At 40.1% G+C, this 16361-nt stretch overlaps 2 protein-coding genes across 4 annotated transcripts in view; one reads left to right on the top strand and one right to left on the bottom strand.

The window, feature by feature from the left end:
- The window catches only part of PLAA (phospholipase A2 activating protein), a 42142-nt gene extending 33544 nt beyond the window's left edge, over positions 1-8598 (bottom strand). Inside the window, exon 1 of one of the 2 annotated variants that reach the window (XM_031014571.2) lies at positions 8038-8598. In XM_031014571.2, the coding sequence (XP_030870431.1) occupies positions 8038-8186 (149 nt within the window). In that variant the 5' untranslated portion in view covers positions 8187-8598. The remainder of the gene's footprint in view (positions 1-8037) is intronic. The other variant, XM_055350818.2, reaches the window with a different exon arrangement.
- IFT74 (intraflagellar transport 74) overlaps positions 8154-16361 on the top strand; it is a 114255-nt gene continuing 106047 nt past the window's right edge. The window contains exon 1 of one of the 2 annotated variants that reach the window (XM_063696313.1): positions 8154-8287. The gene's annotated coding sequence lies outside the window, so the exon portion shown is untranslated. Of the gene's footprint in view, positions 8288-8463; positions 8605-16361 lie in introns of those variants that run through there. The other variant, XM_019034014.4, reaches the window with a different exon arrangement.

The raw sequence follows: 16361 nt of genomic DNA, 5'->3' as shown, positions 1-16361 counted from the left end.
TCAGAGATTAAGGCGTTTAAAATAATTATTACTTTATGTTTTTAGGACACAGAGTACATACAGATGTAATTCTGTGACACCAACAACCAAAAGGGGTGAAGATGGAGCTATAAAGAAGAATTTTTGTTTGTTATTGAAGTTAAATGTATACATTCAAATTAGAGGATTACAACTTTAGGATATTAAATATAATCCCCATGGTAAACACACACAAAAATAGAATATACACTAAGGAAATGGGGAAGGAATTTAAACATCAATAAACTAGGCCAGGCGCCGTGGCTCACACCTGTAATCCCAGCACTTTGGGAGGCTGAGGCCGGCGGATCACAAGGTCAGGAGATCGGGACTATCCTGGCTAACACGGTGAAACACCATCTCTACTAAAAATACAAAAAATTAGCCAGGTGTGGTGGCAGGGGCCTGTAGTCCCAGCTACTCGGGAGGCTGAGGCAGGAGAATGGCGTGAACCCAAGAGGTGGAGCTTGCAGTGAGCCGAGACTGCGCCACTGCACTCCAGCCTGGGCCACAGACTGAAACTCCGTCTCAAAAAAAGATAAAAATAAATTCAATCAATCAATCAATCAATCAATCAACTAAACACAAAAGAAGACAGTAATGGAGGAGATGAGAGACCAAAAAAAAAACAAACAAACTTTAAGGCATATAAAAAACAGACAGCAAAATGGCATCAGTGATTACTTTCAATGTAAATGAATTAAATTCTCCAATCAAAAGACAAAGATTGGCAGAAACCATTTTAAAAAACATAATCCAGCTCGGTGCTGTTTATAAGAGACTCACTTTAGATCCAAAGACACAAATATACTGAAAGTGATAGGATGAAACAGGATATTCCATGAAAACAGCAAACAAAAGAAAGCAGGAGCAGCTATATTAACATTAGACAAAACTGACCTTAAATCAAAAAAAGAAAACAAGAGACAAAGAAGGATATTATATATTAATAAAAATTTCGGTACAGCAAGAAGATATAACAATTATAAACATTTATGCACATAACATATAAAACAAAAACTGACATAATTGAAGTGATATATAGATAGTTCTACAATAATAGTTGAAGACTTCAATATCTCAATCTCAATAATGGATAGAATAATCAGACAGAAAACATGTAAGGAAAAAGAGGACTTAACAAAATAAATCAACTAGAACTAACAGACATACAGAATATACTATGTGAAAGCAAAGACACCTGCTACAGAAAAAAGTATGGCAATTCCTAGAAAAATTAAAAATAAAATTACCATATGACTCAGCAATTCCATTTCTGGATATATTCCCAATGGAAATGAAAGCAGGATCTTAAAGAGATATGTGTACAACCATATTCATAGTATTATTCACAATAGCTCAAATGTGGCATCAACCTAAGTGTCCATCAATGGATGAATAAACAAAATGTGGTATAAACATGAAATTTTATTCAGCCTTAAAAAGGAGGAAAATTCTGACATATGCTATAACATGGAAGAACCTTGAGGACATTATGCTAAATGAAATAAGCCAGTTATAAAAACACAAATACTGTATGATCCCACTTATATGTGGAACTTAGAGCTGTCAAAATCATACAGACATAAAGTAGAATCGTGGTTGCCAGGGTCTGGGGGCGGAGACAATGAGTTATTGCTTAAACAGGTACAGTTTCAGTGTAAAGAGATAAAAAGAGTTAAAAGATGGACAGTGGTGATGGTTACACATTATGAATATACTTAATACCATTGAACTGCACAGTTTAAAATGGTTAAGATGGCAAATTTTATGTTGTGTGTATTGTATCACAATAAAAAAACTGGAGGAAAAGAATTAACAGCACTATATACCTCCAGACGTGAGGACAAAGAGGCAGGAACTAAGATAAGAAAGACTAATCGAAAGTCTTCAGAATCTGAAGCATTATGAAAAAGTCTTCAAAGAAAGATATCTGGTAGTAACCAATTTCAACTTGTTCATTTTAGGGGGTGTTGTTTTTGTTTTTTAATGCTTTTGAAACCATTTTATCAATAAGCCCAGAGGAAGTCAAAAGACAGAACATGTTTTAAAATCTGTATTATGTAAACCACTAAATCTACCCACTATGTGTAACCCTTAACACTTCAAAGCATAGATGTTTGTGTGCATCTTCCGTAGTGGTCTGTGAAGTTCTTAATGGCAGAATCCAGATTAGGTTCTTTGTGTCTTCCCAAGTCCCTAGCATAATGTTTTAAATGGTTAGCATTAAGTATTTCTTAAACTGATTTTAAAAAATACTTAAGGTATTAAGACAAAAAAAAAAACAAAACGCGGGGGGCGGGGGAGGGATGTGCAGCTAGACAACCCAGCCAGACAACTGTCCTGCTAGTACTCAGCAAAAGTCTGAAGCTTTTTCTTTAAAAAGAAAATCTTTGAATGGGGGGACATAAGGATAGTTGAGTCTTGGGAGTGTGAAGAATGTGTATATTCCTACTGGAGCCCAAGACCACCAAAAGAAAACCCTGGAAACCACACCCTTATCCTCTAGGCAGCAGATCAGCCCAATATAATGGCCCTACCAGATAACTCAACAGTAAAACTCACAACCAGCAAGCCCCATCCAGGAGCACAGATCTCCCAGGAGCTTCTTAATTCTCTACCCATAACACTGAGCACACAATAAAGATTACCAGACATCTGGGGAAAGCCTCCAGCATGAAATACAGTGATCAAAACAAATAGAGATGAGAAAAAAACCAATATGGAGGAAAACAGACCATTAAGGAGAAAATACCTTAAAACATTTTTTTAAATTGTCATTATCATCCTTAGAGGTATAAGATATTGCAACCATGAAACAAGGACATAATTTCACAAAGTCAAGGCAACCTGCTAGAGATTACAGCCAAGAAAAAAAAATAAGAGAGAAATTTAGAAAGCAAGTTCAATATCTGAATAAAAACAGTTCCAGAAAAAAGAAGACAGAAAAAATAAAGAGAAAGCAGCCAAAGAATTAATTGAAGAACATTTCCCGGAATTTATGGACATGAGTTTTCATATTAAAAGGGCCCGCCAATGGCCTGGAACAATGGATAGAAGTAGACTGCTTCCAGAAAGAAAAAAAAAAAAATAGTTCAGAAATCAGAATGGCTTCAGACTTCTCAACAGTAACACTAGAAGATGAAATACAATGGATTCCATCACAATTCTGAAAGAAAATTATTTTAAAATTAGAATGCTACAACCATTCAAATTATCATGCCAGTAACAAGGCAAAATAAAATAACTTGCAGACTTGCAAGGTCTTAAAACATTTATTACTGATGCACTACATTTCAGGAAGCTCTTAGAGGTTATGTTCCAATAAGGCAACAAGGAAGAAAACCAACCAAGAGAAAGCTAAAGGATACTGACAATAAAAATCCAACATATGAGGTTCAAAAAAGTTGTTTTGGAAACAACAATGAAGGGAAATCCCAGGATTAGTTGTGCATCAGAGGTAGACAGACCAGGTCAGAAAGTTTGCATTGTCAGGAGAGGAAATTGTAAAATATCCAATGTATCTAAATGCCTTAAGAGGTGATTCGGTAACGAACAAAGAATTTGAAGTTGACTCAGTGACAAATACATAGTAAGCTAAGCAAATGAAAACCAAAATAAAACAATTATTAGCCACATGCAGATCATAAAATTGTTGAGGAAGAGTTATCATAGATTATTCCACAGCTTAAATTATAAGAGTCAGAGCACAGAGGCCAGGCATGGTGGCTCACGCCTGTAATCCGAGCACTTTGGGAGGCCAAGGCGGGCGGATCACGAGGTCAGGAGATCCAGACCATCCTGGCTAACACTGTGAAACCCCGTCTCTACTAAAAATACAAAAAATTAGCCGGGCGCCGTGGCGGGCGCCTAAAGTCCCAGCTACTCGGGAGGCTAAGGCAGAATGGCGTCAACCCGGGAGGCGGGGCTTGCAGTGAGCCGAGACAGCGCCACTGCACTCCGGCCTGGGGGACAGAGCGAGACTCGTCTCAAAGAAAAAAAAAAGGCACAGAAAAAGATGCATATGTGATGGGGTGAGTGGAAGGCAGAAAGAGAGCTAAATTCTCATATTCTACAGTAGGAACTAATAGATTACAACTAAAAAATCTATTAATATAGATTAATATAATCAGATCCTATATCTGAAGATGTGTCTTCAAGCATGGGTCGTTTTTCAAAAGGCAAGGCAATATAAAGGCAAAGCTGCTGAAGTCCTATCTCACTCATCTCTCCCCACCCAGAAGTCAACGACAGACTTGGGAAATTTAATTTAGCTTGAAGCTAGCTTATAGAGACCTGAAGTAGTCTGAAACAATGGCATGTTGCTGGCTCAGTTCAATGCCCAACCAACAGATATGTCTCCACTCTGAAGGTCCAAAGACTTTCTGGGTTTTCAAAGGGCTTTTGTGAAAGACTAGGTACCTGGTTTAGTCTACTCTAAAATAGAACTATTTCTGCCTCCCTAGAACTAACTTTCCCCATTATTCCCAGTCCATCCCTACATTTACTACCCTGATCTAGAACCTTAGCAACAATATACATGGAAAGCAGTGGTAAATTCATTTGCTTCAGACGTAGACAGACCAGGTCAGATTTGGTAAGAGGCAATTCAGTAATGAACAAAGAATTTGAAGTTGAATCAGTGGTACTGATTCAAATTTACAGTGGTAAATTTCATTTACCACTTGGCTACATGGGAAAGCAAATTTCATTTATGACTTCACTCCAAACATTTATAGCATTTCATTAACTCTATTAATACGCTGTTATGAGCTGGGAGTGGTGGTTCACACCTTTAATCCCAACACTTTGGAAGGCTGAGGCAGGAGGATTGCTTAAGCCCAGGAGTTTGAGACCAGCCTGGGCAATCTAGTAAGACCCTCATCTCTACAAAAATAAATAAATAAAAATTAGCTGGGCACAGTGGTTCTTGCCTGCAGTCCCAGTTACTTAAGAGGCTGAGGTGGGAGGATTGTTTGAGCCCAGAAGGTCGAGGCTGCAACGAGGCAGTGATCATGCCATTGCATTCCAGCCTGGGCAACAAAGCAAGACCCTGTGTCAAAAAAACAAAATCACACAAATATTCTATTATGGCCTGAACGTGTCCCCCAAAGTTCATGTGCTGGAAACTTAACCTTCAATGCAACCATGTTGAGAAGTAGGACCTTTAAGAGGTGATTAGATCAAGAGGGTTCTGCCCCCATGAATAGATTAATGTCATTATTGCGGGACTGGGTTAGAGAGTGGCTTTGTTACAAAAGCAAGTTTGGCCCCTCTGTGCCTCTTGCTGTGTGCTCTCCTGCCCTTCCACCATAGGATGATACAGCAGCAAAGAGGCCCTCTCAAGATGCCGATACCTTGATAATGGACTTCCCAGCATCCAGAACTACGAAAAATAAATTTCTTTTCTTTATAAATTACCCAGTCTGTGGTATTCTGCTACAGCAACACAAAAGAGAAGACATGTATCATGAAATAAAAATTGTCAATATGTCAGACTTGAGGACACTTTTACAACATTAAACGTATGGTTGAGACACTTCAGTTGGCATCAATAAGAGCTTAATCACCTAATGACTATGAAACACTCTAACCCTGGGGTATCCAATCTTTTGACTTTCCTGGGCCACACTGGAAGAAAAATTGTCTTTGGCCACGCATAAAATACACTAATAATTACAATAGCTGATGAGCATTTTTAAAAAATCACAAAAAAAGCCTCATAATGTTTTAAGAAAGTTTATGAAATTTGTGTTGGGCCACTCTTACAGCCACCCATGGGCCACAGGATGGACAAGCTTGCTAACCTAACCAGCAGGATATGAGAGACTAAATAATCTTATCTCACTACGCACTAACACACACTGTGGCAAAATGCAAGTTCTTCATCAGTGTTAAGATAAATACATACAGGAATGAATTTTGAAAAAGAAAAACAAAAAAATCATGAGTTCGGCCAGGGGTGGTGGCTCACGCCTGTAATCCCAACAGTGGGAGGCCAAGGCGGGCAGATCACCTGAGGTCGGGAGTTCAAGATCAGCCTGACCAACATGGAGAAACCCCATCTCTACTAAAAATACAAAATTAGCCGGGCATGGTGGCACATGCCTGTAATCACAGCTTCTTGGGAGGCTGAGGCAAGGGAATCGCTTGAACCCCGGAGGCGGAGGTTGCAGTGAGCCAAGATTGTGCCACTGCACTCCAGCCTGGGCAACAAGAGCGAAACTCTGTCTCAAAAAAAAAAAAAAAAAAAAAAAAAAAAAATCAATAGTTCAATGAACAACAAAATCACTTTTCAAATAGAGAATCAGTTCAGCCCAAAGTTCTTCAAGTTCCTGGTAAACACAACCACTCCAGTGATTAAACTCTTGTCAAACTAGTACAGTCCCAAAAGTTTAATGACAGGATTCCATTATTAAAACAGGCATCCTTGATTATACTCCTTACTGCAATGGTTATATTCTACTGGGCTTATGCTTCTACTGGATTCAATTTTAAAGGCAAAAACTTAATAACTGTACTCAAACAAAAAGTTCCATATTAGTATTACTAAGTAGTTTTGGATATTATAGAATTTTTGAGTTAGATCTTTAGAGATCATCTCATTGAATTCAATACAGGAATTTGCTCTATACTATCCCTAGTCTAGTGGACCATCTTGTGTTGATTACACTACTTCAAAAGCCTCCAAGCAAACCCAATTCTACACTTATCCCTTCCCAATCTATTCTCTACCATCAGCTAGCAGAAACTTCTCAACACGGAAATCAGATCATGTTGCTTCCTGCTTGAAACTATTTGAAGGCTTCCATCTGCAAACTCCATAACCTGGCTCTTGCCAGCCTCAAAACCTGCCCTCACCTCACAGCTAATTCCCTCCTGTTTGCTCCTCCAGCTGCCTGGAATGCTCTTCCAATTCAATCCTCCCTATTTGCTCTTCCACGACCAGCTCCATCCATCTCATGCTTCAAATGTCAGCTTTAAACAAACAACTCCTCAGAGAGGCTTCCTTTAATACCTCTCTCCACCTAATTAACTGTATGTTTTCTTCACATGCCAGTTTTTAATTATTTATTGGCTTGTTTTTTAATCTATCTTCCCCATCAGACTGTAAGAAAGCTCCAGAAACACTGGCAACTTGTCTGTCTTTATTCCTCTCCAGTATCCCAAACAAAGAGGAGGCACTCAACAGTTATCAACTGAATTTATGGATGGTGACTCAAATTCTGAAATCTCTAACAGTGGGAGACCTACTAAATAACAAAATAACTAACCTCAATTTTTCTTTCTCTGAACTGCAATCTGTCTTCTAGGTCTTAAATATCCTGTTACAACCAGCCAAATCAGGGCTGAACCCGTGACCTCGATCAGGACTGATTCCTAACCTTTTTCTTCTTTTTTTTTTTTGGTTCGTGAACCCTTCTGATAAATCCTTTGAAGGCAATGGATGCTCCTTCTCCTCAAGAAACAGCACATGCACAGAAACAAAACATCCGAGAGGTTTCACTCCCTCAAGACCAGCACAGACCACAGACTAAAATTGTAACCTGGACGAGAAGAGGATTCACCAATGCAATTTTTGAGAACTAAAGTCTTCAAAAATTAAATTTTAGAGAAGACTACAGAGCATCTTCTTCGAAAAAAAAAAGAGGACATTTCAGATGCCTTCAAACTACCTCACTTCGGAGGGTGCAACTGGAATCAGTAAATTTTCAAGTCTAAAAGAAACTTGGGAGATCATCGTCCAAAAACTGAAGGCCCAAAAGGTAGGAGACTCGTCTGTGGTCAAGTTAGCACAACAAGGCAGGTCTTTGGTCCCCCAACCCTGTGCTCTTTCCACTTAAATCCCGATGGTTTCTTACACAGAGTTCTAGTAGTCTGAGAATTGGAAGGGAGCGGAGAGCAGAGGGAAGGCTCGGGGGAGAGAGAGACGGCAGGACTGACAGGGAAGGGTCACTCTCCTTCCACTCTCCGGGAAGCGTGCAACACAGCCGGGGCAACCCGACTCCCAGCGCTCACCTGTCTGGGGCCCAGAGGCGGGTGGTGCGGTCTCGGGACACGGACACAAAGGCTCCCGGCGGATAGGCGCAGCACACCAGGCCCCGTACGTCCAGCTCGTGGCCCCGGAGCGAGCAGCTCAGCCGGTACCTGGTGGCGCCGCTCGTCATGGCCAGTGTCTGTCTGGCGCCCGGTGCCCAGGCACTGTGCGAGACCAGTCCGCAGGGGCGACTCGGAGAGCGCCGGGCCGCGGCGGGAGAAGAGCCTGCAGGTAAGGGGCGGCCGGAGACCGGAAGAGCCCGAGAGCCGGTACGGAAGGGCGGCTGGGAAGGGGCGCGCCGAGCGGGCCGAGTGACACAGCAAGCCTGACAGGCACTCCGGAATTCATCATCGGCCTCAGCCCTCCATGACGCAGAGTGTGTGCGTCCCAACCGCCGAAGCCGATGCAGAGCTGAGCTGGCTTTCCTGCAGGGCTCTGGACTCCCTGCCGAGGAAGACAGAAAGAGGCCCGCCTTTCCACCAGGACGCCTGACCCGGGGGTCCTTCCCAAACCCGGGTCTCTTCCGACTCCAGGCCCAACAGTTTGTGGTAAATCGGGACGCGGGCCGGGACTACAATCCCCATAATGCCGCGCCAGCTGGCGTGGACATCCGGCGCGCCGAATCCGGATATTTTAAACCTGAGTCCTTCGCGCTGGGCATGGCGGAATGGCTGAGTGAGGTTGTTTGATGTCTACTGTTAGGTCATCCTCACTGCTTTTCCCTGAGAATCTCGAGGTTTTTGCAAGTTAACCTTGTTTTTCAATTAAAACGAGAAAGCTTGAGGCCAAATTGGGAACTATTAATCATTGAACTATTCCTCCGTTTCAAGTTATCTGAATCTCCTCCTCTCTGTTGTCAAATTTAGCAAATAAATACGGTGGTCCAAGTCAATTTTTTAAAGGTATAACCACTTTTCTCTGGCGGCTTGTTAAAATGTAGATTCTGATTCAGTAGGTCTGGGTTAGAGCTGAGATACGTATTTTGAACAACCCCCCCGCCCACCCACCCGTGGTGCTACTTGCTAGTCATTATCAGACCTTATTGAGTGCCAGGGTAAACATGACCTGTCTCCTTACTTTGTTTCCTTCCCATCCGCTATTCTCTCGCATCCAACTACACTTTTCCACTAACCTTTCTAAATTGCTAAGCCCAATTCACACTTTTCTGACTTCTCCCTTCCTAAAACTCCTACTCTAGGTTTGGAATCACTTTTCCCCTGGTTTGGGAGATCATTCTTGAAATGCTGACTTTTGATTCTTCTTTGCTATCATATCCCCTCCCTGGGTGGATTATTTACTACTTTGCTTATTTCTAGAGCTGTATTCCCATATTGTCTTCTCCAAACTCTAGATCTGTATTTCTAGCTATCTGTTAGAAATCTCTACCAATTAGTGCTACTTAAATTATTTCAACATTTCTCTAGCCTTTCTACCCCTTCTCTCCAGCCAATCCTACACATTAAAATATAATTATCTTTCTGAAATATACACTTAATTGTTTTTTCTCTGTTTGACAACCTGTGATGGCTTTCCATTCTTTTTTTTTTTTTTTTTTTTTTTTTTTTTTTGAGACGGAGTGTCGCTCTGCTGCCAGGCTGAGTGCAGTGGCGCGATCTCGGCTCACTGCAACCCTCGCCTCCCGGGTTCAAGCGATTCCTGCCTCAGCCTCCCTAGTAGCTGGGACTACAGGAGCGCGCCACCATGCCCAGCTAAATTTTGTGTTTTTAGTAGAAACGAGTTTCACCATGTTGGCCAGAATAGTCTCAATCTCTTGACCTCATAATCTGCCCTCCTCTGCCTTCCAAAGTGCTGGATTATAAGCGTGAGCCACCACGCCTGGCCGGCTTTCCATTCTTATAGTACAGCATTACATAGGGCCTTTCACACAGTCTCCCTAATCTGTTTTACTAGATTCATCTCCCTCTGTTATCTCTCTTACTCTAGACATTTCGAATTTGTCACCATTCCCTGAAAACATTATGCTGTATGCTCTCCATGTCTCTATGCTCTTTGTACATGCATTTTTTTTTTAAACTTAGAATTCCACTTTCTCCATCTGTCATAGTTCAACACGAGTTTATCTTCTGTTTTTTTCTAGTTCCTCTGGGGAACCAATGCAGTTTTATCTGTTGTCACTATAGTATTTACTGCATTCTAATATATTCTTTTATGTCTGTCTTTTCTACCGGACTACATTTTATTAGTAGCAAGACCTTTATTTTACATGAATCTTAACCATCTAATTTACTGCCTCCTATATAATAGGAAATGTTTTTCAACTTTGTATAGTATTCAGTTTACCAATTTTCACAGTCTCTCATTTAGTTCTCACAATAACCCTGCAAGGTAGATAGTATCATTATTCTCATTTCACACATGAAGAATTTGCCTTGTTTAAAAAATGTTAATTTGGAGGCCATTAGGTTGAGATAGCTCCAGCTCTGGAGCCCAACTCAATGTAAACAGTAAAATGAAACTTAAGCTTAACTAACAGAAACAGACAAACCTCTAACTAAGGACTTTCCACTTTAACCAATCAAGTAAGTATATTTTGTTAGTCTTGCTTCCACCAACCCCTTATAAAAGTTTTCCCCTCATGCTGTAATTGCCCCGTGTTCTTTTACACAAGGAAATGTGAAATTACACATTTCCCTGTGTAATTGCCTGCTGCCTTCCGAAAAACCAATGCACTGAGAACTACAAATGTTGCAGCAGGGAAAGATGTATAATCACAGGGCCAGCCAATGAGGAGGATGGGAGATATTTCTCAAATCCACCTCCAGGAATGTAGAGACTAGGTTTTTAAAGGATCGGTTGGTGGGCAGGAGGCTAGGAAATGGGAAATGCTAATTGGTTGGGTCAGGGATGAATCACAGGTGTGTCAGAACTATCTTCATGAACCTGAGTCATTTCTGAGGAGTGGGGTTCACAGGTCCAGGTTGTGTCTGTTGGTCTGCCAAAATGCTAAATTTGAAAAATATCTCAAAGACCAGTTAATTAGGTTTCACAATAGTGATGTTATCTATAGAAGTAGTTGGCGAAGTTACAAATCTTGTGACCTCTGGTTATGTGACTCCAGGGCAGGAGGCTCTATAGAAAAGCAAGCTAATTAGGCTGGGTGAGGTGGCTCACGCCTGTAATCCCAGCACTTTGGGAGGCCAAGGCAGGTGGATCACGAGGTCAGGAGATCGAGACCATCCTGGCTAACACGGTGAAACCTTGTCTCTACTAAAAATACAAAAAGTTAGCCGGGTGTGGTGGCACGCGCGTGTAGTCCCAGCTACTCAGGAGGCTGAGGCAGGAGAATCACTTGAACCTGGGAGGGGAAGGTTGCAGTGAGCCGAGATTGCGCCACTGCACTCCAGCCTGGCAAAAGAGCAAGACTCTGTCTCAAAAAAAAAAAAAAAAAGAAAGAAAAGCAAGCTAATCAAACAATGCCAAGTTATTGTTTGAGCATGTCTATTCTTTAGCAAAGTTCAAGCCTCTACCATAATTCTAATCTTGTCTTATGAATGTAGATTCAATCTCCATACAAGGAGTTGGGGTGGGGGGTCACTTTTCTTTGCCACAAAGTTTAACTATAAACCAAATTCCTGGCATAGTTATTTTAGCCTCCACACTAGAATAAGCAAAAAACAAACTAACAATAAAACGACAACAACAAAAAACTAGTTTAGCCTGTGAGGTTTTAAGCAAAATGGAGTCAGTCATGTTAGATTTCTCTCATTAGTTATAATTCTGCAAAGGTAGTTTAAGTGCCCCTAGAAGGAGTAGGACATTTTTGTGGTTTGGTGCTGCCCAATTCATGAATCACTGTCTGCTCAACTGAACTGTTTAATACTTTAATGTGTGTTGTCTTTTAACAGATTGATAGGAGGTTAATGCTCAGTAGATGTTATTGGTTACCTTTATGAATTAATGAATAACTGAAATAACTATTTTAATGTCACATAACTAGAACATAGTGCAGCTGGGACCAAAATTCTATGAACACTAAATTGGGTTCTTGATACTTTAAAAATAATTATAATGTTTTTATGTGTTTAGCAGTTCAAAGGTTTAAAACAAATCGTTTATTTCAACTGTCTGCATACAAATAACAATTCTGGATCCCCCTCCCATATGCCTGAAGGCATGAAGGAAAAATGTCCGTAATGACAGTAGTTCTCTCAGAGAAAATGCATGGAATAGTTGGGTAGCTGGACTAAACATCACAGTTTGTGTAAATTGAGGTAAACATCACAGTTTATGTTCTCAATATGATGTTTTCATTAAAATTTAATTTTAAAAGCCCTCAATGCACTGAAGAACAGCATTAATGCAGATTATACAGGAATGAAGTTGGGGTCAATATGGTTGAGGGCTGGCAACTTAGTAGGAAAACCCAGGCAAACTAAAGAAAGGAATTGTAACAGGGATGGTATTTGGCTTGTGTGTGAAAGTGATGGTGACAGAATATTGTTTAGCATTTTTTTTTTAACTAGAATTCGACACATAGACTCTGGTGCCAAAACTTTGGGCTAGTATAGCACAATACATACATGAAATAAAATATTAAAATGCATTGGAAAATGATAGAAATTTTACATGTACAGATCTTAGAAAATTGAGGCTACAAATATGTCCCCCATAAGGGGAATGTTGAAAAAACAAAGTGCATATATATAAGAAAAAAACCCATAAAATGTGAAATATGGGCTGGGTGCAATGGCTCACGCCTGTAATACTGCCACTTTGGGAGACTGAGGCGGGTGGATTGCCTGAACTCAGGAGTTCACAACCAGCCTGGGCAACACAGTGAAACCCCGTCTCTACTAAAATACAAAAAATTAGCCGGGCGTGGTGGCATGCGCCTGTAGTCTCAGCTACTCGGGAGCCTGAGGCAAGAGAATCACTTGAACCTGGGAGGCAGAGGTTGCAGTGAGCCTAGATAGCTCCACTCCACTCCAGCCTGGGTGAAACAGCAAGACTCTCTCAAAAAAAAAAAAACAAGTGAAATATGAACTTCATCTTTAAGGATGGTTATCAGCTTCTAAATCACATTTGTCTTGCCAGTACTGTGGAACATTATAGAAAATGTTTCAAAGCTAATACATTTCAATTTCCCAAAAGATAATTGTTTTCAAGCTTTTGGTGCCCAAAGAGGAGAAAAACATTCTTCTAGTGCCAATACATTTAGTAAGCTTTTTTCTTGGCTTTTAGTGAGTTTTTTTGTTAAACATTTAAGGACACTTTTTCCTTTGTTTTCATATGCTTTGAAATATTATCTAGATAATTGCATAATTCATTAAAAGATGGCTAATGTGAATATTCATTATGATTTTTATCGTCCCCTTATTGAAAGTTTAATTTTTTTTAACTTTTTTCTTTTTTTTGAGACGAAGTCTTACTCTTGTCCGCAAGCTGGAGTGCAATGGCGCGATCTTGGCTCACTGCAGCCTCTGCCTCTAGGGTTCAAGCAATTCTCCTGCTTCAGCCTCCCGAGTAGCTGGGATTACAGGCGTCTGTCACCATGCCCGGCTAATTTTTGTATTTTTAGTAGAGACGGGGTTTCACCATGTTGGCCAGGCTGGTCTCGAACTCTTGACCTCAGGTGATCCGCCTGCCTAGGCCTCCCAAAGTGCTGGGATTACAGGCGTGAGCCACTGTGCCTGGCTGAAAGTTTATTTTTAAAAAGTAATAATAATGCATTCCTTGGTTTAAAGGAGACGTAAAGGATGCACATTTTCAAACCCTAACCACCCAGTTTTCCTCTCTGGAGGCTTATCAGTTTCTTGTGTTCTTCCCAAAGATTGTTTATACAGATGCAAGAAAATGTTAACATTGAATACTTACTCACCTTACTTTATATATCTTGGAAAACTCTCCATATTGTATGGGAAGAAGAAAGCTTTTCCTCTACCCTGTCATGTTCACTATTCAAGGGCCTATGAGTTAAACTGAAAAAGGACAGACTAACAGGAGAAAAATATCAATTTCTTATGCATAAAACAGCCAACAAAAGCAGCAGCTGACTAGTCAAATGATTAAAGTTAAAGGCTTATATAACTAACTTAGTAGGGAAAATGGTGGGGGAGAAACAGCTTTTACAGGGAAAAAAATAGAAACATTGACTTTTAGGAGAACAAATAAGAAAGTTTGTGTTCACGTTCATCTATACAGTTAGGAGTGGTGTTCTTCCGGGCCATAAGTTAGGGTATTTATGGTAGCATCATTCCCCAGAAATTTTGCTTTCAGTCAGATAAGGAACTCTCTGAGAAGGCTTTTTTCCCCCTTCATCAAATGCCTTCAGGTTAAAATAATATTTTTATACTAACTCTGGGGTTCCTAGTCAGCCTCTGCAATATCAGTATACAAGGAGCATTCTTTTTTATAGATGGCCAAATTTTATGTGATTTTATGACTGTAGCATTATTAATTCAGTGTTGTTTGATTTTTTTCCTAATCTTTCTCTGTAACAAACACTGCTCAAATAAATAACCTTGGACATCAGCATATGTCATTTATATGTATAAATTCAGTGTGAATATATGCTCACTTCCTAGAAGTGGAGTTACTGGGTCAAAGGACATGTGCATTTGGATTTCTATAGCCATCTTCTTTCAATAGACACTCCTACCAGTGTATCCAAAATCTTATTTCAGTTGATGTACATATTCACTAGTAAGTTCACTAACTTTTCTCTATTTTACAGTAGAATAACTTAATGATGTCACTCCTCAAAGTTTCTTTTCTTTTTTAAGATTCATTTTTGTTTTCATTTTTTGTAGGGGGGTCTCACTATGTTGCCCAGGCCGGTCTTGAACTCCTGGCCTTAGTGACCCTCCTGCCTTGTCCTCCCAAAGTGTTGGGATTAGAGGCATGAGCCACCACACCTGGCCAAAAAGTTTATTTTCTTAAAAAACCTACAAACATCCTACAAAGACATTTTTGAGTTATTTTGTTAACATTTTTCTTCTGTGCACCCTGGGCTACATAAGCATAACTGGCCATATTCAGTACCAAGTGGTATCCTCTTCATTAGGCCTTATTGCCCTTGACTCTACTGAGTACCCACTTGCTCCCTTCCCTACTCCCTCATTCTCCCTTTAAAACATCCAGTCACTGCTGTACAAATCAAGGTTGAATTCCTTTCACATTGGACTATTTTCCCTATTGCAGTAGTAAATTATGGATAAAAATGTGTCCCTACTGTCAGGGTTTGTTATCTTTGACAACAAAAATAAATATATAACTGCAAGTTATAATGAGTGATATGTACTGTTAAAATAATTAAATTGGAGGCCATTAGACTGAAGTCACTCTGATGCACTGAGTTCCTACATGAGGAAACTGAAACTTAAAACGGAATCACAAGTGGCCAACTAGTCATCAGTTATATCATCTTGAACTTCCCACAAGAACAGTCCAAATAAGGCAACTGCTCAAACTTTAACCAATCAAATAATTTCTTTGCTGTGCTCTGCATTTACTCTCTGAAAGCTTTCAACTACCTCTGGGGGAGCCTCAAACCACTTATGATTTGGAGCTGCCTAATTCATGAATTGCTGTCTGTTCAAATAAGCTCTTTAAAATTTTAATGTGCCAAAGTTTACCTTTTAACAGATAGGAATAGTAAAGGGTGCACTGAGGACATATAATGAGGTGGGGGGCCAGAAGGAGTTGGAGCACTAATCTAGTATGGACTGGCAGAGAAGACCTCTCTAATAAAAGACATTTGGGTTAAGACCTGAATGATGAACAGGACTTTGGACAGTGAAAAGCAGAGGGACAAAGATTCCAGGAAGAGAGAATTGCAGTGAAAAGGACTAGAGACAGAAAGGAACTTAAAACACAAGTAGTCTTACAATAAACTTAAAATTTGACATAACGTAATTACTAACCAAATTACAACTTGATATAACCTAATTCCAATTTGATATAACCTTAAAAGCAACAGAACCTAATACATAATGATCCGAAGTCAAATAAGATATGGTGCCTACTCTAAGGAAGCTCAGAGGCAAATAAGTGAGATGTATTCCTATTCTCTATTCCTTTTTCATCATGAAAAAGAAATGGGGACAGGGATCAATACTTACTACCTAAATGAGCTTAAGCAAATTATTTAATCTCTTTAAAGCTTGGATAATAGTATCTGTCCTGCCAATTTCAACTGTTAATATCTGTCAGGGTCCTTAAGTGCAAGAAACAGAAATCATCTATAAATGATATAAAAGCTGAAAATGAATTTATTAAAGGACATTAAGAAGCTCACAGACTCTCCCAGAAGCTGAAGAAACAAGCTAGAGGTTCTCCTCCCAAT

Source organism: Gorilla gorilla, chromosome 13, assembly GCF_029281585.2.
Source record: "Gorilla gorilla gorilla isolate KB3781 chromosome 13, NHGRI_mGorGor1-v2.1_pri, whole genome shotgun sequence".
Taxonomy (NCBI): domain Eukaryota; kingdom Metazoa; phylum Chordata; class Mammalia; order Primates; family Hominidae; genus Gorilla; species Gorilla gorilla.
This window is presented reverse-complemented; position numbering and strand designations above follow the sequence as displayed.